We start from the raw sequence: 23,078 nt of genomic DNA on the forward strand, positions 1-23,078 counted from the left end.
AGACTGACATGTTGAGAAATTGTGGGAATTATTTGATTGTAGCCAGTATTTTAACAGATGATGAACCCAAATCATCCCTTGCTAGAGCACGTTTAAAGGTACCTGTGAGTCTCGGCTGAAGTTATTAGTGGATTCTTAGTCAAGATACATTTCTGTTCTTCTTTGTACTGAAGGGTGATGCTATATTTAAAACTTGAACCAGTTTCTTTGACACAGTGGTTGTGAACCGGTTGATCATGATTAACAGGTCGATCTATTGGGCTTTTGTCGTCAATCGCAACAATCAGACGCTGAAAAAGTAGCTCACAGTAACTAAGGTTAAAGGCTGCTACTCTAACACATAAATTATAAACCTGCCATTTATGGTCAGATTGTGAATTAGATAAATTATTTATGGAAAAATTATTAATTATGCTCATTGAATTAATCTTAGTGTATATATATATATATATATATATATATATATATATATATATATATATGTATATATATATATATTTTTTTTTTTTTTAATAGAGCATATATGCATTGTAACTGTTTTATGAACCAGTGCCCTGCATCATAAAGCAAGGTTTGTTAGTTAACTGGATAACTTGTTGGATTTAAGGTACCCCAGTTTAAATGCACTTTATCTTTGTTTACTTACATTTAGTCCAGGTCAGGTCGGGGATCATGCACTGGTACAGCACGTTGGGATACTTTGGGATCCCGGATGGCAGCCCCTCAAGTGGACATGCGGCTTAGTCCTCCCCTCAGGAAATTACCATCTACAGTACTGAAGGAGTCCACTCTTCATCTCAGGTAACTGTATAGCATCCATGTCTCTAAAGACTTGGACCTTTGTGATGGTCTGTTTCGCAACCATGAGGGACTTTTGGAACAGGAGCATCCAGACACATACCTGCAGGTTCATGATGTAGGGAGCCACCCACTGGCCCAATGGCGGAATCCAATGGCGTAGCCGAAGGCTGTGAGTGTGTGTTGATCCTTCCAAGCGCTCCTGGGAATTACTTACCCTTTTTAATATATAAAGTATTCTTTTAGACACATATCTGACTCCATTTTATTAAATTCCTTATTTCAGCAAATTGTAGTCATGACGTTTATGTTGTTCGGATTACTTCGAGACTCTCCTTTATATTACCAACTCTAATTTACCCCTGACAAACGAGTCCACCAGATCCGCCTCGGCCGACAGGGCGATCCGCGGGCCTGTTCCACAGGGTTTCTCTTTGAGGTACAGAAATCACCACCATTTACAGTTTTTTACAATCGCTATGACAGTTTTTGCAATACATTTAAGAAGTTTCCTAAACTCTTAACACAGTTAGTACAACATCCGTCTTTGTAGGCTATACAATTAACACATTTCTTGTTGCTATGATACAAAATGCATACAGGTAACACCAATTTAAAATGCTTGAACTTCTTTTACACACAAGCTCAACCAAGACAAAAACAATGTAATTTTACAGTCAAATCTACAAATGCTTTCACACTGTATGGCAGAACAGATAACATCATGTTCTAAACATAACATATAGAAAGAAAGAAAGAAAGAAAGAAAGAAAGAAAGAATGCCTGCACGAGGGAGAGGAAGACAAGTACCAGGACAATTGAGAGGAGTGGGACAAGGTAGAGGGAGAGGAGTTAGAATGCAAATAGAAGTCTGTACTGCAGCAGTTCTGTGTCTGTATTTTTTTTTACATAAACTGTACATTTTATAAAGCTACTTTGAGATGGTCATAAATTTTTTTGTATTGAATTTCTGCAGCAAAGGAAACAAAATGCATGCATTTACTAAACGCAACAAAACAAAAATGTAGAAAGGTTTCAAATATAAGGGCAGACCTGACACATAAAATAATGCAGTTTCTGTAATTTCAGCTGATGATAGTGTTTTTTTGTCAATGTGTTATGATTGACTAAATGTTCCTGTTGGAAGAGAACATGTGTTAGTGTTTTCAATAATTATTCGATTTTAAAACATGTTTGCAGTGTTTTGCTAGATATAGTGTACTGTGGTACTTTATTATTGTATTTTGAAAATTAGTTTTGAGGTTTAGTTTACAACGTGTGATTTTGAGCATGAAATTAACCGTTTTGCCAATTGTGTGTTTTAGATGTATTGGTACGTTAAGAGTTTAGGGAACTTGTTAAATGTATTGCAAAAACTGTCATAGCGATTGTAAAAAACTGTAACTTTTAGTTGATCTAATTAATTTATAGTTAAAACAATAAAGTGCCAAGTACAATAAAACACTAAATTAACACTTCCGTTAAAACGGAACTTTTTAGATTATCCGACAACGTCAGCGATAACAACCTTTGAAATTAAACTTTTAAAATTACCAAATTAACAATTACCTACCATATATGGGGGGTCATTAAACTACAGTGTGCTTCACAGAGCAGCGAAATGAGTGAAGCTGTACAGACGAATGTGCATTATTTCAGTAAAATGAAGATATCGGCTGGAGCAAAGCTCTCCTCTGTGTCTGGTTATAACAAAAATGTGTCTATTTGCTAACAGGAGGCTTCATATCCATGCAACCAGGAAGAAGTTCTTGTGGTTTTTCCTTCCCAGAAGCGTTTCTGTAGATCTTCAGATTCAGTCTATATTGCAACATCGAAATTACAACTAAGCCTGGACACCCTGCAGGAAATTTCACAGAAAATATCGTGTATTGCTATACCGCCTACTGGTTTACACTGATTTTTATGCATTTTCTTATGTTTGGCTCGTCACTTAAGCATCATCTTTCCTTCAACCATTCACCATCATTGTTTTCTCCCTTGATCCACACCCCCAGGTGATAAGGTTGTGAATCATTTATGTTTACTGATTGGCCCCTCAGCTGAACATAATTGTGATGCGACAATCTCTACTAGGTTTTTGTAAAATACTCAACAACTCTTGGCGAAATCAGCTGATTCCCTTCTGTTCAGTAGCAAATCTTGGCAGCTTCAGCTGGCTACATGTCGCTTAACTACAAGGTTGATAATATGTTTGATCTTCAATACAGTGATAAGTTGCAGAGCTAATTAAGGTGGATGTTCATACCACTAGGACTAAAATAAAATAGCCAACAGAATGTTAACATAGGGTGCAGAAACATACTTATTTGATCATATTGTAATAATTACATCATGAGTATTTGCTCACCCTGCCTCGTGCCCATTGCTTCCGGGATAGGCTCCGGACCCCCTGCGACCCAATAGGATAAGCGGTTTGGAAAATGGATGGAAGGATGGATGGATATTGCATACACTTTACCTACATAATCTACCAAGACAACATAACGCAATTTGAATATGTAAGTGTATATATTTCTCACACAGGGATAATTGAAAGGTTAATTGATGATGCTGCAGTCCAGTGTCCATAACATATACTTCTTCATTCTTCACGATTCTGATCTGAGCTGCTCCCCAGCGGTTCCTTCATGTTGTACTCATGGCAGGAACGGCTTGACTCCCGATCTGGCAGGACCTTGTCAGCGACCTCTGTGTTGTAGTCTGGTTCCATGTTGGGCCAAGAATTTGCTGATCTAAACGGTCCTCCCACCTCCTTCGACAAAGCAGCTATAGGGTCACATGTTGGACAGCGTTCTGCCCACTAGGGGGCGCAGTAATGGAACTACACAATAAAAGATTAGTATGTCAGTACACTGATATCAGAGCAAGAATAATTACAGCTCCTAAGCAAAGCCGCTTCATAATTGCTCACTGCCAACCTCCCACATATTATACCACCAGTCAAACATCCCTGCATGTTGACCTGCATTCCTTGCCATCTCATCCTGTAACCCTGTGATTTTCCTTTTCTAGTTTAGAAATAGCTTTGGATTTTTCGGTTAGACTCCTTAAGTACAACTTCAACTCATAAACCTTGTTTTTTTTTTGGTTACATCCCCCCCCTTGTGCAATTGTCAAGACTATGCACATCCATTATCAAGGTGTCAAGCAGTGATAGAGGTGCAACAAAAAGTCCCTCATGGTTGCGAATCAGACGTTCAGCGTCCTTGTGCCCCCCCTTTGTGTCCACACGGAGGTTCAGCACGTTGCTCCCATGATTGATCTCACCACCCTGGTATTGCTCTTGCCAATATAGCAGCTTAGCTCTGGCCATCTTATGCCCCCTTTTCGCCAAGGCCTTCAGCAACAGCACTGAGTCTCAATGGCAGTCAGCTAATTTGTCAGCACACAGTAGATGAGCTATAAACTATATCACTGTGCTTCTTAAATTCAGTCCATCCAAATCTGTCCTAAGCAAGCGTTCGAAGTGTACCGCTGACCCCTATAGGTGAACGCAAACAAAAATTGTAACTGTTCTGCTGGGGTCACACTGAAAAATGCCGAACACTAATCCACAATTGTAAACCGCTTTGCACTGGGGGGCATATTTGTTAGCGCAGTGTGAGGATCGGGAACTTTCACTGTCTGAGCCTCCGCTACCTCATTCACTGCATGCACATCATGAACTAACCTCCTAACAAATTCACTGGGGTATATTCTACTATTAGTATGGGCATATTTACACCCTCTACTGGGTGTTGGAACATGCAGGTTGGACAGGTGTGTGCGGGCTGATTACAGCTCCAACACACGAGCTAAAGCGGCCTGTTCCCCAGTCTGTTCAGAGATCATCTAATTTGTGGGTAAATGGGTGCCCTCTGAGGAAACCTCCATCCATCCAATCCATAGTTACTTCCTCTGTTCCCTCTCACACTCATCAGGCAGAGTCCTCCTCCTCTCTGTACAAGTCAGCAGTGTGGATCGCCTGCTCACAGTACTGCTCCTCAGGTTTGGCAATAAGCCCCCCCACTCGCCTTAGCCTGCTTCTCATTGGCTTTGGGAGGGCGTCCTGCAGTGCCCTCCAATGCACCAAATCCTGCAGGTCCTGCTCTGTCTCAGTGCACCACTGCTTTTCTTGAGCTTGCAGATAGACAGCTGGGCTCTCCCCCTCCTTTATGGGACCCACCTTCATATCTGCCCATATCTGCACTTAGTTTCAGAGAAAATATGACTCACAGCTGTTGCCGGAGGTTACTATGGTAACCATCAAACAGACATGCATCATTTACAGGACTTCCTGCTGCCAGGACACTGTTTCACAGCCCCCCCTCCATCCTGTCCAACCCCAGGACACAAGCCTGAACCATCTTCACATCCCGTATTGCCACAGTTGGAACTGGGAGTCTGAGAAGCAGGCCCTCCAGATCCTGTCCTGCTCATGGCAGATACTGTGTCTGTGCTCCTTTTACCACCAATAGGAGCATCGAATACTTTTTTGGGGGCTTTATAGATCTCTTGCTTCTCACTGCTATTTTCTCTGCCTCATCCTCTTCCTCTCTTTCTTCCTCATTCTCTTTCTCTCTCCTTCTCCTGATGAACTCCTTCCTCTGTATGGAGGGTTAGGGGTGTCCAGTATATGCATCAGCCCCTCTGCATTATCACCAATCACACCTTCTCCCCATAGCTCTGCCTTTTCTGTCAGATCCCCACGCTTGGCCTCCCACTGTTGCCTCCTGTTATCTCGCTGTCTTTCCCCCACTGCCTGCCACAGCAGGGCACTCACTTCCCTGTACCCTCTAGGCAGCCTGACATTCCTCTGTCGTTTCTCTTGACCTCCCTGCAATGCATTATTTCCCTTTTGAACTTTCCCTTGTATCATTGGGTATCATTGGCCCTTATATGGCTGGGGAGGCTCTTCCACTAACAGGTACTGACTTTGGTATGACGGCAGCCCTAACTCCTCCTGCTCTCTTTCCCCTTTTATTCCTGCCTGATTCTCACTCATCACATTTTTCTCTTCTCCAGGCCTCTCCTTTTGCCTTAAATAACCTCAAAACCTCCAGTTCCTCACTCCTTTTATTTTTACACCTTTCCATATTTTTGTTAGCCTTTTGGTACTTTATCAATGTCTCCATCTCCTCACATCCCATGTGCCTCCTCACATTTTCCTCTACTTACTCTTAAATCCTTCTGCTTTACTGATGTCTTAAGATTTACCCTCAATTATACTACTGATAATTGCGATCGCTCGCAAATGCTTCCTCCTGCATCTTTATGAATTCACCGCCTACCGTAGACTTCTTACACTTTTTAAATACTGGAACAACTATTTCTGCTCCATACACCTAAACACTGCACTCATCTGTTAAGTTCTTCAGTCTCAGCACAAAACTGATATACAGCCACTTTCTTCATTCTCTCAAAATATTTCCCTATCAAACTAAACCCTCTCTGTGCCCTTCTACTCCCAGAGTACTTTTTCTTAACACAATCAGTCCGATCCAGCGGACCCTCTTCTTTTAACACAGTATCTGCAACTTTTACTCTGCTGGCTCTGTCTGGACTTACCTTCTTCAACAATACCCTTGCTTGCAAAATAACAATACCTTTGCTTCATAACATAACAGTACTTTTGCCTCACAAGTTAAAACCAAAAGACCATCCCTCTCTCTAGGGCAGTAATTCTGAATCACGTTTGCTACACAGACTCTCACTGGCCTTTTCTCTACTGTAACAATATCTTAACTTCACAAATAAACGGACCCCCCTCTCTCTAGAGGAATACACAGGCCCTCACTGGCCGTTACTGCATAAAGAGACCCCCCTCTCTGTAGGGGAATACACAGGCCCTCACTGGCCGTTACTGCATAAAGAGACCCCCCTCTCTCTACTGGAATACACATTATTCACAGTATCATACCCCTTCTACTGAGGACGTGTGAATCTGCTGGCTCCCGGCGAGCTCAGGGCTTCTTGCTGATCGGGCTCCCAACATGCAACCATATAGATGAAACTCAGCTGGGGGACACAACAATATGTAGTGTTGAGTGTTGAAAATGGTTTTGGTACTTTTTTGGTATCGTATTGAAGTTTGATATTTTGGTATTTTGGTGACAACACTGCAAGAGAGTCCACTGGACCCACAAAGATTGTGTTCAGCGAGCTTAAGTTAGCAGCTCTTGTGTTTTGCTAAACTATCAGTGTTGTGCTGTTTTCACTCACTTCCTCTTTGCCCTGCTGGTTATTTCTGTATTTAGTGTGAATCTCTGCGGTGAACAGAGTCCAGCATTAAAGGACCAGCTGGCAGTTCAGTGTAAACCGCTCCTGCTTTAATGTCCGGTTTATACCAGAGCAGAGCTGAGTGTGAAACGTTGTTTAGTTCACACATTTAACAGGCTGCAGTATTAGTATTTCTTTTTGTGATCTGACTCTTATTTGGTACTGAATACTTCTCTAGTTCAGCATTTAAAAAACATCTTGGATTATCTTTGAAAGAAGACAGCTTCCTGATACTTAAAATCACTTACAAATGTTTCTCCTCATACTCCTTTGTAAGTATTGAATCATTTTCATTTTGTGATGTTCCTACAATTTTATTGCTTTATAGTGTTTAGCATCCAAATATTTATGTGAATGATCTGTTCATTGCATACATAATAAAAATTACACTGGACAATGAAGATTTTGCTTTTATACACTTTTGGTTGTATTTTATAGATTTCAGACTGTTGATCACAAAAATAACCCTAAATTTCCCCATCATCTACCATAAATATTCCCTATTTTTGTGATTTCCTGTCATATTTTAGGTATACTAGGATATTGCCCACAAAGCATGCCTTAATCCAAGCATGACTGGGTATGTAGGTACAGGTGCTATATAAATACTGCTTTAGACATGCCTGGTAATGTGTAATCGGGGTAGATGCTGGCAGACAGGTTATATCCACAAGTCACATATACAGATGCTTTGCATTACATTGATATAGTGCGAACGCATGTTGAAGTATAAGTTCTTCAGACAATAACATACTTGAGTGCATTTAACAATAGCATTTACAGCTGCAATATATTCTGTTACATTTGTGTACATGCTTAAGGCTCAACGAATATGGAAGATTATAAGCACAAAAATTCAAATGGCAATTCATTTTGCAATTGTCAATTCAATATTCAACCAGAGCATGCATTTGTCATTTCAATATTTAATCTGTGCATGTAATTTGAAAATATATTTTGCAATCGGCAATTCAATGTGCAAAGTGCCTATAAAATCCTTAATTAATTTCATAATGTTTTGAATAAAAAATAGAATGACAATTCACTGAATTGCATTTCGTTTTGCCATGGGCTTTTTGCCTCTTTATTCAAATGGCAATTCATTTGGCAATTGTCAATTCAATATTCAATCAGAGCATGCATTTGTCATTTCAATATTTAATCTGTGCATGTAATTTGAAAATACATTCTGCAATCGGCATTTCAATGTGCAAAGTGCTTATGAAATCCTTAATTCATTTAATAATATTTTGAATAACAAATAGAATAACAAATCACTGAATTGCATTTCGTATTACCATGGGCTTGTTGCCTCTTTATTCAAATGGCAATGGCGTCCCCGGGAATTGCATTGCATGTTCGGGAGAAAACTCAATTTGCAATTCCCAACTGTCAGACCGCTCATCAAGGTGGACCTTCATTAACGACGTCACTTCCTTGTTTAGGGCCTCGCTACCATTCAACGGATTTGTTCGTTTAGTTAGAATGAGTAATGGCGGCAGAAGAGCTTGCAGTAAATATTTCTGCCTTAGCAGATGACATGGAAATTAATCGGGTATCAGCAGTAGATGCGTTTGATAGGTTGTTTGTGTTGTCACAGAGGGTAACCAACTGCGTGACTTGATGTAACGTCTGAGCTACATTAGTTTGCACCCTTCTCGTATCAAGTCCAGTTAAGATTGTAAGTTCCTCTACTCTCTGTGACAACACAAACAACCTATCAAACGCATCTACTGCTGATACCCGATTAATTTCCATGTCATCTGCTAAGGCAGAAATATTTACTGCAAGCTCTTCTGCCGCCATTACTCATTCTAACTAAACGAACAAATCCGTTGAATGGTAGCGAGGCCCTAAACAAGGAAGTGACGTCGTTAATGAAGGTCCACCTTGATGAGCGGTCTGACAGTTGGGAATTGCAAATTGAGTTTTCTCCCGAACATGCAATGCAATTCCCGGGGACGCCATTGCCATTTGAATAAAGAGGCAACAAGCCCATGGTAATACGAAATGCAATTCAGTGATTTGTTATTCTATTTGTTATTCAAAATATTTTTAAATGAATTAAGGATTTCATAAGCACTTTGCACATTGAAATGCCGATTGCAGAATGTATTTTCAAATTACATGCACAGATTAAATATTGAAATGACAAATGCATGCTCTGATTGAATATTGAATTGACAATTGCCAAATGAATTGCCATTTGAATAAAGAGGCAAAAAGCCCATGGCAAAACGAAATGCAATTCAGTGAATTGTCATTCTATTTTTTATTCAAAACATTATGAAATTAATTAAGGATTTCATAGGCACTTTGCACATTGAATTGCCGATTGCAAAATATATTTTCAAATTACATGCACAGATTAAATATTGAAATGACAAATGCATGCTCTGGTTGAATATTGAATTGACAATTGCAAAATGAATTGCCATTTGAATTTTTGTGCTTATAATCTTCCATAATCTGCAGCCCAATGACATGGCGAGTACAGAAGGGTCAGGTGACAGACCGTTATGATGGATAAGTAAGAGACAAACCTTGTGAACAGCTCTCTGACAGGAATGTACCAGGTCCTGATGCGGCGTGAGTTGACTGGGAGCAGAGCTGCAGCCAGGGCTTGAAAAATAATGAGGCCTATTTCAATTAGCAAAAACTACATTTTTATGCCAAGAGAAAGAGACATTTTAAACTTAAACAGGTCACTCTGGGTGACTTTGGCAGAGCAGAGAGCAAAAACCCTCCCTACAGTGTGTGTGTGGATTAGGGTTAGGGGACTAAATGTAAATGTAATAAAAACTAAATGTAATAAATGTAAATGTAATATAAACTCATTATTGTACAGTAATAAAAACTCATTATAGTAATAAAAACAATAATGATTATCAATTGATAACGAAAAATACAAGAAGAATTGGGCTGTGAGTTCAAGCCTGTGATACTGACAATAACACTTTTGGACACAGATGTTTAAGGTTTCATGCCAGTTTTCACTAATTGTGTTTTCTCTGCTGGTCTTAAAGCAGTGAGGATGTTTTCAGTGAAGTTGGCCTAGACTGTCAAAGTAATGATAAGTGCTGAAATAATTTTTCATTCCCTCAGCAAATTGCGCTTCTGATTAACCTTACTATCGTGTTGAGGTCGGCACCGACCCGTTTGTGCACAAAAGCACCACATAGATTTATGTACTGCATCACAGCTTTCTGACTTTGTCAGTAACCTCTATTTAAACAAAATATATTTTAAAAAATTTCACTAGGCAAGTCATGCCCATACCTGTAAGGCAAGATAAGACCAATTCAGTTTGTTTATATAATTCTCTTGAGGTTTATTTTACCATCTTTTTTTTATTGAAAATGAGATACATGCTGTCAAAAGAAAGGTCCGGAAAGCCACACCAAAAATATTAAAATCAATCTTTTCATGGATAAGGCAGCTTAACAAGGTAACCAAGTGGTAAGAAGCAGATTAGATGATAAATTATTGTTTTGAGGGTATTTTATGGCTGATTTAAGACATAACAGATAGAAACAGAAAGCTAAGGATTCTCGTTGCTGGCATGATCATACTGTGATATTTTACTAAGGTGGAGGTGTAATTTGAACCCACCCCCATATCCAACTCTCTTCTACGCCGTTCTTTTAGGCTTCACATAATTCCTGTTATTTATAAATGGCAGTAAATGTGTCCCACAATGTCATAAAAACCTGTTTTTTTGGCCCCACAAAGATGTGTCTCCAATCAAAAAACTAAAAATGTAAAAAGTCTTAAGGTCGTTATGTTGAGATTACAATTCTCCATATAGCAATGAATGTAGAGTCCCCACAAAGATATAATTACAAACCTCTGTGTGTGTGTGTGTGTGTGTGTGTGTGTACGTGTGTGTCTGTTTCTTCATCATGGGGCTGATTTAAATTAAGCTTTTTTGTAAGAAATGTATCTAATATGTTTTGTTTAAATTGCTTTGACGTGTCTGTCATGTGCAGCTTGTTTTCTGGGGGGTAGGCAGTGTTAAATTAGAGTTTATATCAATTAATGATGGTTTCGGTTGCAGAAAGTTATGTAGAGCTTGTGCCTTACTGAATGAATTTAGGTCTATATCATAAGAACATTACAGGGCAATAAAATATTATGGGTATGAAAGCATGTAATTTGATATTATTTTATATAAGAATAAAAATGAAATTAATATTAACATACCATTACAAGCCAACATGAAATACATTTGTTATCCAAATTTGACTTTGAAATGTTTATATGGCCCGGGTCCGAGTCTCCATGTGGGTCACATGTGTGGAGTTTGCATGTTCTCCCCATGTCGTCGTGGGGTTTCCTCCGGGTACTCCGGTTTCCCCCCACGGTCCAAAAACATACTGAGGCTAATTGGAGTTGCTAAATTGCCCATAGGTGTGCATGTGTGAGTGAATGGTGTGTGAGTGTGCCCTGCGATGGGCTGGCCCCCCATCCTGGGTTGTTCCCTGCCTCGTGCCCATTGCTTCGGCTTCGGCATTGGCTTATCATCTTCCTTGCTCTCCAGTTATTTCCCAAATCTTATTGGGGACAATGTGACTTGGCCTATCTCTGGCACTTAACCATCTCTCTATTTGACTATCCCTGCCGGCCCCTGGAGGATGGGCTCCCCCTTTGAGTCTGGTCCCTCTCAAGGTTTCTTCCTTCTAGGGAGTTTTTCCTTGCCACTGTCGCCTATGGCTTACTCACTGGGGGCTTTGGGTGAGGATACTGTAAAGCGCTTTGAGACAATGTAATGTTGTGATAATGCGCTATATAAAAATAAATTTGTTGTTGTTGTTGTTGTTGTTGTTGCTTCCGGGATAGGCTCCGGACCCCCCCGCGACCCAGTAGGATAAGCAGTTTGGAAAATGGATGGATGGATGGATGTTTATATGGACAGTATTACTGATGCCGTCCCCTTCATATGCTGTTTATTATTATTTTTTATTAATGACATTGTGCAAGACGTTAATTAACCTAATCTAGCCCATTAGGCGTAATATGAATGAAACCCAACCTTTACCATGCCCAGAGTAGCCTTGCCTATGCTTATATTTAACATGTTTCATACAATTATCTTTCCTGCAAAAGCTATAGAAGGTCGTGTTTTAGGAACGTTTTTTACAGATAATAATCACTGTTTTTTCTCACTGAATGAGATGCTGCCTGCACACCCTCCTTCACAATGCTGCATGGTCACACACACAGAGTGTGAATTCGAGCTGCTTTTCGTGAAGCGCTTGTCTGCGGTCCACAAGTCGCACATCCTCTATCATGCTTATACTGAATGCTCTAGCTCTCTCTCACACACAGTAGAAACTATTAATAACACATTTGACCTGAATTAAAAATGCACTTGGCCCACAGACATTTTCAACTGCTGATTTTTTCATGCAGGTGAATATTTAGCTTCAAATTTAATTTTTAACTCTTTAAAAAATTACCGAGATCTGGACCTTGGTGACCTCATAGTTGGTTACAGCCCTGCTGAATCCCCCAATCTGCCCTCAGCCATGAAAGCAGTGCTGCATGATGACAGTTTGCCAGGACCGAAGCCCCAGAGAGATGGAGCCTAGATGAGGTAGACGGAGATCCCACAATGAGCAAACCTGATATAGAAAATGACACTGATCCAGGTGTTTTAAACTTAATAGCACTAATAAAAATGTGGTTTTTGCTATTTGAACATTGCCTTTAAAAACAGCGATTACGCAATCTGTGGCAAGGGGACAGGTTAGAGTACAACACCGGCATCGATAAAGGAATTGATAAGTTCAGAGATGTACGATTCTGATGCTTTGGAAAATTTGGAACCGGTCCTCAAATGGCACCAGTTCAATTCCGATCCCTAGCTATGACTGGACATGAAAAATTCTCTTTCAGATTCACCAAGAAAATTTGACAAACTTCTTCAAGTAGGCTGGCAGCCTCTGTTTCAGCACAGACATGGGATGTTCATGGTTTTAGTTTGTGTGCATGACGCAGAACAATGGTAAATGATAATACTTGGATGTTTAAGGTTTTTATCATTTTAGAGACAGGCAGAAACACGGCAGTTTTCACTAATTGTGTTTTCTCTGCTCGTCCGAAAGCAGTGAGGATGAGAATGTGTTTTTAATGAAGTAGGCCTAGTCTGTTACAGTAATGCTGAGTGCTGAAATGGTTTTTCATTCCCTCAGCAAAATGCGTTTCTGATTAAGTCGGGATTCCTGTTACTGACATGGTTACACTGTGATATTTTACTTAGGTTGGGAGCGTAATTTGAGCCCCCCCCCCCCCCCCCCCCCCATATTTAACTCTTCTACAATGTTCTTTTAGGCTTTACATTATTCCTGTTATTTATAGAAGGCAGTATTCACTTTATATTCAGCAAACTCTAATTTAACGTTGGTTTTGAAGAATCAGATTTATGAATAATAAATCTGGATAATAATGTATATGGTACAAAACCTTTAACACAATGTGATCACTTGTAGAAACAGAGATGTGATCTGAGACAGAAATAGCCCTGTGGTCAAGCTACCCGCACTTTGCCGATACATCAAATCATCCAGCTAAAAATATGTGATGCTCATATAAACATAACGTTACAGTTTCATATTGTGCACAGGAAAATGACAGAGACTTGTCAGTCGCAGTGGAAAATACAGTGACGTACAGTCAGGGAAAAAAATATTTGAACCCCAGCTGATTTTGTAAGTTTGCCCACTAACAAAGAAATGATCAGTCTATAATTGCAATTATTTGAACAGTGAGAGACAGAACAATATAAAAAAAATCCGTCAAATCTTGGGTGAGAATCTCCTTCCCCCAGTCAGGGCAGTGAAAATGGGTCATGGGTGGGTATTCCAGCAAGACAATGATCCACAACACAAAGCCAAGGCAGCAAAGGATTGGCTCAAGAAAAAGCATATTAAGGTCTTGGAGTGACCTAGTCAGTCTGCAGACCTTAATCCCACAGAAAATCTGTGGAGGGAGCTGAAGGTTCGAGTTGCCAAACATCAGCCACGAAACATTAATAACTTGGAGTGGATCTGCAAAGAAGAGTGGGACTAAATCCCCCCTGAGATCTGTGCAAAGCTTGTGGCCAACTACAAGACACGTCTGATCTCTGTGATTACCAGCAAAGGTTTTGCCACCAAGTACTAAAGCACGTTTTGCAAAGGGATCAAATACTTATTTCATTCATGAAAATGCAAATTTATAAATTTTTCTAAATACATTTTTCTGAATTTTTTTGTTATTGTTCTCTCACTTTTCAAATAAACTTACCATTGAAATTATAGACTGATCATTTCCTTATTAGTGAGCAAACTTACAAAATTAGCAACAGTTCAAATAATTTTTTCCCTGATTGTATATTTGGTTCCCTGATTGTATGTTTTCTTATGGCTGATATTCATGCAAACAGTCTTAAAATGCGGCCATATGTAATGTCAAATTTTTTCTAATGATTAATAATTTCTAAATCATACTCCAGATGGAAGGTGTCATGCCCAGCTCGTACGTTCCTCGTGTGTTCCACACCCCCTGATTACCCACGTGTGCTTCCCTGATTGTCTCCCGCTTTGTCTGATTGCTTTGTGTCACGGGAGACAAGGCAGCGATCGCGAGCAGAGCGGCGATCGTGCGGGCAAGGAGCAGGCAAGGCAAACAGAGTACGGGGTAGAAGGGGATTTAATAAGGGCAAGGCAGGACAGGACATGGGCACCGACAACATCAATGACAGACCAAGCAAACTGGGGAGACCAGGACTTAAATACACAAGACTGAATGACAGCAAACGGAAACAGCTGGGTACAATTCGGGAAACACACGTGGGTAAGCAGGGGGCGTGGCACACAGGAGGAGCGGACGAGCCGGGCGTGACAGAACCCCCCCCCAAAGGCGCGCTGCACCGGGCGCGCCCGGGAGGAGGCGAAGGACGGGACGAGACCAGGGAACCAAAACCTGAAAAACAAGAACCAAAACCATCAACGAGGGACAGGGAACAAGACAGACAGGCAAAACTGACACAAAGGCATAAGCCAAGACAGGACACTACACAGGACAGGAAAAGCGGACAAACAGACCAGAAAGGGGGACACAGAGGGAACAGGCGGGACAAAAGGACCGGGAGTGAACGGAGGGAACCCAGAGAAAGAAGGAGGAACACGAGGAGCGGAGACGGGAGGAACAAAGGAACGAGGAACGGAGAAAGGAGGAAAGACGGGAGGAGGAGCAAACAAAGGAGGGACCAGGGCAGGAGAGAAGGGAGAGAAGGAGGGAGAACGAAGGGGAGCCCGAGGGAGCCCCAGCGGGCGACGGGAGGCAGCCGGAGGGGCCGCAGGCGGCCGGGAGGCCGGAGCCGGAGGGGACCTCGGAGGGGCCGAGGAGACAGGGCGAGGGACCCGCGGAGGGGCCAGGGAGGGAGCAGGAGGGAGCACCAGGGAAGGGGACGAGGGAGCTGGAAGGGGCCAGGACGAAGGTAAGGCGAGGGGGGGAGCCGCCGCAGGCGGCGACGTCCTCCGACGAGCCGCAGGTAGGGGCCCCGCAGGCGACCGAGGAGCCGCCGTCGGGGAACCCCCAGGCGACTGACCAGGCACCGGAGGGGGGAGCGAGGCAGGGCGACGAGGCACCGGAGAGGGACCCGCAGGCGACAGCCGACCCGGAGGGCCAGGACCCGCAGGCGCCAACCGAGCCCCAGCGCAGGCGAGGCAGGGCGAGCCAGGGGGCAGGGCGGGCGGGACCCCAGCCCTGCATCTGTGTCCCCTCCCTTCACGGGACACAGACATGATGACCCCCGGTCGGGGTCGAGTTCGCCGGGGCGAGGGAGAAAAAGTCACTGGGGGAGAAGGGACAGGAGCTGGAGCTGCTGCAGGCGGAGGGGGCGCCTCTGGAGCTGCTGCAGCGCGGTCAGGAACTGGAGCGCGGTCAGGAACTGGAGCGCGGTCAGGAATAGGAGGTGGCTGCAGTGGGGGCGCCGGCCCGGGAGCTGCAGGTGGCTGCCGTGGGGGCGCCGGCCCGGGAGCTGCAGGTGGCTGCCGTGGGGGCGCCGGCCCGGGAGCTGCAGGTTGCTGCAGTGGGGGCGCCTGCCCGGGAGCTGCAGGTGGCTGCAGAGGGGGCGCCGGGACAGGAACATGGTCAGGCTGTGGGGGCGCCGGCCCGGGAGCTGCAGGTGGCTGCAGAGGGGGCGCCTGCCCGGGAGCTGCAGGTGGCTGCAGAGGGGGCGCCTGGACAGGAACATGGTCAGGCTGTGGGGCCGCCGGCCCGGGAGCTGCAGCAGGCGGCTGCAGAGGGGGCGCCTGGACAGGAACATGGTCAGGCTGTGGGGGCGCCGGCCCGGGAGCTGCAGCAGGCGGCTGCAGAGGGGGCGCCGGCCCGGGAGCTGCAGCAGGCGGCTGCAGAGGGGGCGCCGGCCCGGGAGCTGCAGCAGGCGGCTGCGCAGGCAGCGAAGGCGGCTGCACGGGAGCGGGGTCCGCCGGCAATGGCGGCTGCACGGGAGCGGGGTCCGCCGGCAATGGCGGCTGCACGGGAGCGGGGTCCGCCGGCAATGGCGGCAACGAAGGCGTCTGCGCAGGCAGCGGCGGCAACGAAGGCGGCTGCACAGGCAGCGGCGGCCGCACGGGAGCGGGGTCCGCCGGCAGCAACGGAGGGAGGTCCTCCGTACTGGCGATCGCCGTTCTCCTCCGTCTCCCTCGCTGGCGCCTGGCGGTTGCGGGAGGCGGCGCGATGTCCGTGAAAACGGACGGTGGAAGAAAGGCTTCTGGCTCCGGGTAGTGGAAGGGCTCCTCGTCCTCGTCCTCACTAGAGAGCCAGTACTTCCACGCGGGATCGGGGACGCGTGTGGTCGGCCCCCGGGCTGGAGGTAGGGCAGGTACCTCCCTCTCGCCCTCCGTCGGGAGCCAAATCCTGGAGAGCGAGCAGGCGCCGAGATAGATCGGCTCTTCTGGGAGCCTCCTCCTCCCTCTCCGCTTCTTTTTGTGGTCTGTCATTCTGTCACGGGAGACAAGGCAGCGATCGCGAGCAGAGCGGCGATCGTGCGGGCAAGGAGCAGGCAAGGCAAACAGAGTACGGGGTAGAAGGGGATTTAATAAGGGCAAGGCAGGACAGGACATTGGCACCGACAACATCAATGACAGACCAAGCAAACTGGGGAGACCAGGACTAACAACTGGGGAGACCAGGACTGACAAGACTGAATGACAGCAAACGGAACTGAATGACAGCAAACGGAAACAGCTGGGTACAATTCGGGAAACACACGTGGGTAAGCAGGGGGCGTGGCACACAGGAGGAGCGGACGAGCCGGGCGTGACACTTTGCTTAACCGTGTTGTATTTAAGTCCTGGTCTGACCTGTTTCCCCGGTCTGTCATTGTGTGGATCTGTTGTAGATGTGATCTGTTTCCCAGCTTGATGTTCCCTGCTCCCGATTCCCTAATTAAACCCCGAGTTTACCCCGATCTCGACCTGTCTGCCTGCTCCTTGCACGCCTGCCCGCACGATCGCCGTTCCGTCCGGTCTAGATCGTGACAGAAGGGCCCATGTATCTATTTTTTTCATACCGTCATGCTCCTTGTGGAAGATTAAAAAAACACCATCCTTCATTATTGATACCACTCCACTTTTTCATTGTGGCAGAAACGTAGTTATCCAATCTACTAACTAGCGTGAATGTAAACACATAAAAATACTACAACTTTCAAAATGTTTCCGATAACTTTATTCACATGCATCTCATTCAGAGCAGTGACGGGTGTAAGGATCCAAGCCCCAGAGCCACTGTGTTTATTAAACAGTAACTGAGGGGGCATCTACAGTAGCGGTGGGTGTAGGGTTCCAATCCCCGGAAATGCTGTGTTCATTAAACAGTAACCTGGTGGTGTCCGGAGCAGCGGCTGGTGTTGGGGCCCAAGCCCTAGAGACGTCATACTCATTACACAGCTGGGGGCTGGATCAGGGTTGATGCTGATGACACTCTGTCCCCAGAAACACGGCATGGGCTGAAAACCGGGCCTGCAAACACTTAAAAATTGAATTTAAACTGCTTTTCGATGAAGGTCCCTGTGTTACCAGTATGTAATCTGACAGTAACCAGGCAACCATCAGTCACATTCTATAAAAAGTAGCAGTGTAGAGCTACTTGAAAGGTTGCATGTTGAAAGGTATGTGTGGTGTTTTTATTAAATTTAATAAAAAATCAGTTACAATTACTTTTACTTAGCAGACATTTTTGTCCAAAGCCACATACAAGCCAGGAGCTGAAGGTACGTGTCTGTAAATTCATACAGTCCTGCAGGTGTCGCTGTGATGCTATTTTAAGCATCTTAAAGCAGAAGTTGGATTATTATCATCAGGACAGTTTATACCTTTATTAAGCAGTGGGGGGTGCAGGAGCCCAGGAGGCCGTATTTATGAGTTTGCAGTCTGGGAGCAACGGCTGCTCCCCGGATCGGCGTCTCTGACAGGAAACACACCACAGACTGAAAACCGATCCTGTTAACTACAAAAATAAAGATTTAAAACTACATGTCCTGAAGGTGCTGTTCTGTCAGTATTTTAAATATCTTATTGTACAGTACATGTTATAACTATATTCAACCTTTATTAATATCATATTTACTCTGTTTTCTGTGTCTCCAGGTTGCAGTGCTGCTCTGGTGACCCAGGCTGAGAAGCCGGTGGTGATAGAGGTCCAGCCTGGAGGAAATGCCACTCTGCCTTGTGGGATTTCTGTAAATACGGAGGTTTACTGGTTTTCCCTGCAGTCAGACCACATACCAGTCAGAGTCATGGACTTGAAATTTAGCCGTGAGCATATCGAAAGACCTGCTCCTGTTAACATCAAAGATGAATACAGAGGGAGGCTGTTTCCTGTTGATGAGTCTGGCAGACACAGTCTGCAGCTGAAGAACATTACTGAGGCAGATCTGCTGATCTACTGCTGCCTCCAAAGCAAAAGTCTAAAGTTTGAAAACTGTACAAAGCTGAAATTCACAGGTAATTTTATGGCAAGTGATTTAGATTAAGGTGACTGTGGGTTTGTATAATGCATCAGCATTAACATTATACTATTATTATTATTATTATACTTTTTGTGTTGCTATAGCGACTCCCATGTCTTTGTATATTTTCTCACGCATCACAATAATAGCACAGCTTCTGGCTGTGTACATTGGTCTGTCCCATCAGCAGGCGCAGCAACTACAGAGGTAATACATTCCATGGTTAGCAAACTCACCACTGACCATCCCAGTGTTTTATTGCTATTTCTGGTGACTTCCCCCTCGTTCTCCTCCACCCTCACCAGCTTTCATCAGCTTGTGAGCTGCACCACTAGGGGAAACAGGACCCTGGACTTGTTATATGCTGATGCTAAGGAGGCATACAAGTCCGTATATCTGTCTCCCCTGGGCAGCTCTGACCACAGCAGGACCTACAAACCATGATTCAATGGCCACCTGTCACCACCTGGACCATGAGGATGTGGACAGAGGAAGCTGTGGAGGCTCTGGAGCAGAATGTTGACAACCCTGATCCTGGAGTGCCAGTATCCAGCAGGTTTTCTTCTGTGTGGACAACACAGTCCCCACAGAGTCAGTGCACTGTTTCCTCACTAACAAACCATGAGTCACATAGGACCTGACGGTCCATCTGAACAAGAAGAAGCAAGTGTTCAAGTCTACAGACAAGGAGACATCAAGTAGGTGCAGGCAGAACTGAATAAGCAGCTCGGCAAGGGTTAAAATCAGCAGAGTGATCTTATCATTGGACTCCTGAGTAAGACTCTTAACCCACAATTACTCCAGGGACTGTGTCACCCTGCTTTCTCAAAGATGTATGTCACTCTGGATTTTTAATTTATTTATTTAGCATTTGCTTAATAAGGAAAATATCCCTTAATAAATAATCAGGGTGTGTCGAGAGGACGCTGCCTCAGCCCCGCAGGTCTGTTTTGACCACACTGACTGGGCCATGTTTAAAGTGGCTGCCACCTATGGTCATCACATCGACTTGGAGCAGTATGCATCGTCCATCACTGGGTACATTAATGATGTGACTGTCTCCAAGACCACACATGCCAACCAGAAACCGTGGATGACCTCAAGGGTACCTGTGCTTCTGAAAGTCTGGAATGCTGCCTTCAGATCTGGGGACAAGGTGGTCCTCAGGACAGTGAGGGCTAACCTACCCTGCAGTACAAGGGCAGCCAAGTATGAATACGACAAAAAATCCACAGCCGCTTTCAGGACTCCAGGGACATTCGGGGCACGTGGCAGGGAATCCAGGCCATCACAGACTGCAAGGTCACACCACCCATCTACAGCAGTGACTCTTCCCTCCCTGATGTGCTGAATGACTTCTATGCACAGTTTGATGTCATGAACAACACACCTGCAAGGAAGATCATCCCCCCTCCAGAGGAACAGGTACTGTGTTTGTCCACAGCTGACGTAAGAAAAATTTTGCTGAAATTGAACCATCGTAAAGCTGCTGGACCAGACAGCATACCTGGCTGGGTGCTCAGAGAATGTGTGGACCAGCTGACAGATGCTGACATGTCTGTAATAACAACTCCCTGAGTCAGGCGATTATACTCAAGTGTTTCAAGGCCACAATCATCATTCCTGTGCTCATCTGTCTCCTGACTCAATGATTTTTGCCCGGTTGGACTGACACTGACCATCATGAAGTGCTTCGAGAGGCTGGCCATACAATTGGTGCACCACATGACTCCCTCCAGTTTGCATTCCAATTAAATTCTGCTCTCCACCTGACCCTCTCCCATCTGGAAAAGAACACCTATCCAAGAATTCTGTTCATGGACTTCAGCTCAGCAATCAACACCACCATCCCCCAGAAGTTCACAGGGAAGCTAGACCTGTAACACCATCATCAAGTTTGCTGATGACACAACAGTGCTTGGTCTTATCAGTGACAATAATGAGTCGGCATACAGAAGTGAGATACAATGACTGGTGGACTGGTGCAAGTGCAACAATCTGTCTCTTAATGTGGACGATGATTGTTGACTTCAGGAAGGCCCGTGGTGTCCATCTCCCACTGCTCATCGAGAGCTCTGCTATAGAGTTGGTCAAGACCACCAAATTCCTTAGTGTACATTTGACAGCTGACCTCACCTGGACCCTCAACACCTCCTCCTTAGTCAATGAGGCACACCATTATCTCTATGGCACGTCTACCTCCCGCATCCTGACCATGTTCTACAGGGAACCACTGAGAGTCTCACCGTCTGGTTTGGGAACTGCAACATTTCTGACCCCTCTACCCTACATTGAGGACATCTTCCTCAAACATTGCATCTGCAAAGCCTCCAGCATTGTGGAAGACCCCTCCCATCCTTCACCACCCGGTCTCTGTCCCCCTCCCATCTGGCAGAAGGTACAAAATTAACGGACCGTCCTCTTCTAGATTCTGCAACAGCTTCTTCCCCAAAGCTGATAGAACTATAAACGCTTTACTGGCCCTATAATAAACCGGCCTTCTGTACTTCTGCTGTATTTCTTATTTTCTGTTGTATTTATTCATTTATTTTAATCAAGATTTCCACAGTCTCTGCTGTATCTGTTATATTGTGTGGGTACCCCTAGCTCCCACATGTTAGTGAATGTGAGTTTCTACAGTTTACAATTATTAGTTATTATTCTCCTTTTCCCTTCTCCCACATCTGATGCACTTTGCTTGTTTACATTCTCTTTCTTTCATGCCACTGTATGCTGTGAACCGTCATAGATTGTATGGCAATAATGACATACTTGACTTGACTTGTCTTGATGACTTGAAAAGCTGCTTCAGGGACGAGATAGAGCACAAGCTACAGCAGAACAGTGTGAAGCCGGTGTGTGCAGTGGGATGAGGACCATCACTGGCTACACACAGCCTGGAAACACTGCGATGGAACGAAGCACAGATGGGGATAAAGAGCTAATCTGTCCTTCAGCAGATCTGACTTATGAACCAGACCAGCCCTCCCTTCCCCCCCCCCCCCCCCCCCCTTCGACAACACTAGCCTCAGTGTGCCAGCTGAGGGGGTTCTAAGCCCTTCACTGCCCCCTCCTGCCTCCAGTAAACTCCACACCTTCCTGCAACTTCCCCATCAAAGACACCAGGCCCCCACTCCACTTCCCAGTCTGTCTCCACTGACCAGGTGGGAGAAAAGCTGAGACCAATCACCATCCAGGAGAAGAAAGTGGAGGCAGCATCAAATTCATTGGGAAGCACAGCTCTGACACAGGACTGTCCCAGGACACACTGGAGGCAGGAGCGGAGAAGAGGATGATGGCAAGATGGGACAGGATCATGAACGATTCTGCTCATCCCCTCTAGGGGGCACTGTCTGGGAGCACCAGCTCATCTCATCACAGTGCTAAAAAGTGCTACTGGGGATCATTCCTATCTGCCACACCACCATCAGACACCATAACACCTCTTCCCAGTCTTCTTGCAAATTTCATAAAAATGAGATCTGCAGTAATGATTATTATTTTATACCTGGAATCCATCCATCCATCCATTTTCCAAACCGCTTATCCTATTGGGTCACGGGGGGTCCAGAGCCTATCCCGGTAGCAATGGGCACGAGGCAGGGAACAACCCAGGATGGGGGGCCAGCCCATTGCAGAGCACACTCACACACCATTCACACACACATGCACAATGTAAATGAGGGGTGGCATGGTGGTGCAGTGGTTAGCACTGTTGCCTCACACCGCTGGGACCCAGGTTCGAGTCTCTGCCTGGGTCACATGTGTGTGGAGTTTGCATGTTCTCCCCATGTCATCGTGGGGTTTCCTCCGGCTACTCCGGTTTCCCCCCACAGTCCAAAAACATGCTGAGGCTAATTGGACTTGCTAAATTGCCTGTAGGTGTGCGTGAATGATGTGTGAGTGTGCCCTGCGATGGGCTGGCCCATCAGACCCTACTGGAGCCTATCCCGGAAGCAATGGGCACGAGGCAGGGAACAACCCAGGATGGGGGGTCAGC

General features: G+C 44.9%; 2 protein-coding genes across 6 annotated transcripts in view; one reads left to right on the top strand and one right to left on the bottom strand.

Annotated features, from left to right (window-relative positions):
- Positions 1-23,078, bottom strand: part of map3k15 (mitogen-activated protein kinase kinase kinase 15) — a 258,410-nt gene that overhangs the window by 93,232 nt on the left and 142,100 nt on the right. The window lies entirely within an intron of this gene.
- Positions 1-23,078, top strand: part of LOC125739682 (uncharacterized) — an 83,016-nt gene that overhangs the window by 57,559 nt on the left and 2,379 nt on the right. Inside the window, exons 1-2 of one of the 4 annotated variants that reach the window (XM_049010051.1) lie at positions 6,922-7,349; positions 18,717-19,073. The exons of 1 other annotated variant lie outside the window; for it this stretch is intronic. In XM_049010051.1, coding sequence (XP_048866008.1) covers positions 7,328-7,349; positions 18,717-19,073 — 379 coding nt within the window. In that variant the 5' untranslated portion in view covers positions 6,922-7,327. Of the gene's footprint in view, positions 1-6,921; positions 7,350-18,328; positions 18,614-18,716; positions 19,074-23,078 lie in introns of those variants that run through there. 2 more of the 4 variants (XM_049010053.1, XM_049010050.1) reach the window with 2 other exon arrangements.

This window comes from Brienomyrus brachyistius, chromosome 4 (genome assembly GCF_023856365.1).
Source record: "Brienomyrus brachyistius isolate T26 chromosome 4, BBRACH_0.4, whole genome shotgun sequence".
Classification (NCBI taxonomy): Eukaryota; Metazoa; Chordata; class Actinopteri; order Osteoglossiformes; family Mormyridae; genus Brienomyrus; species Brienomyrus brachyistius.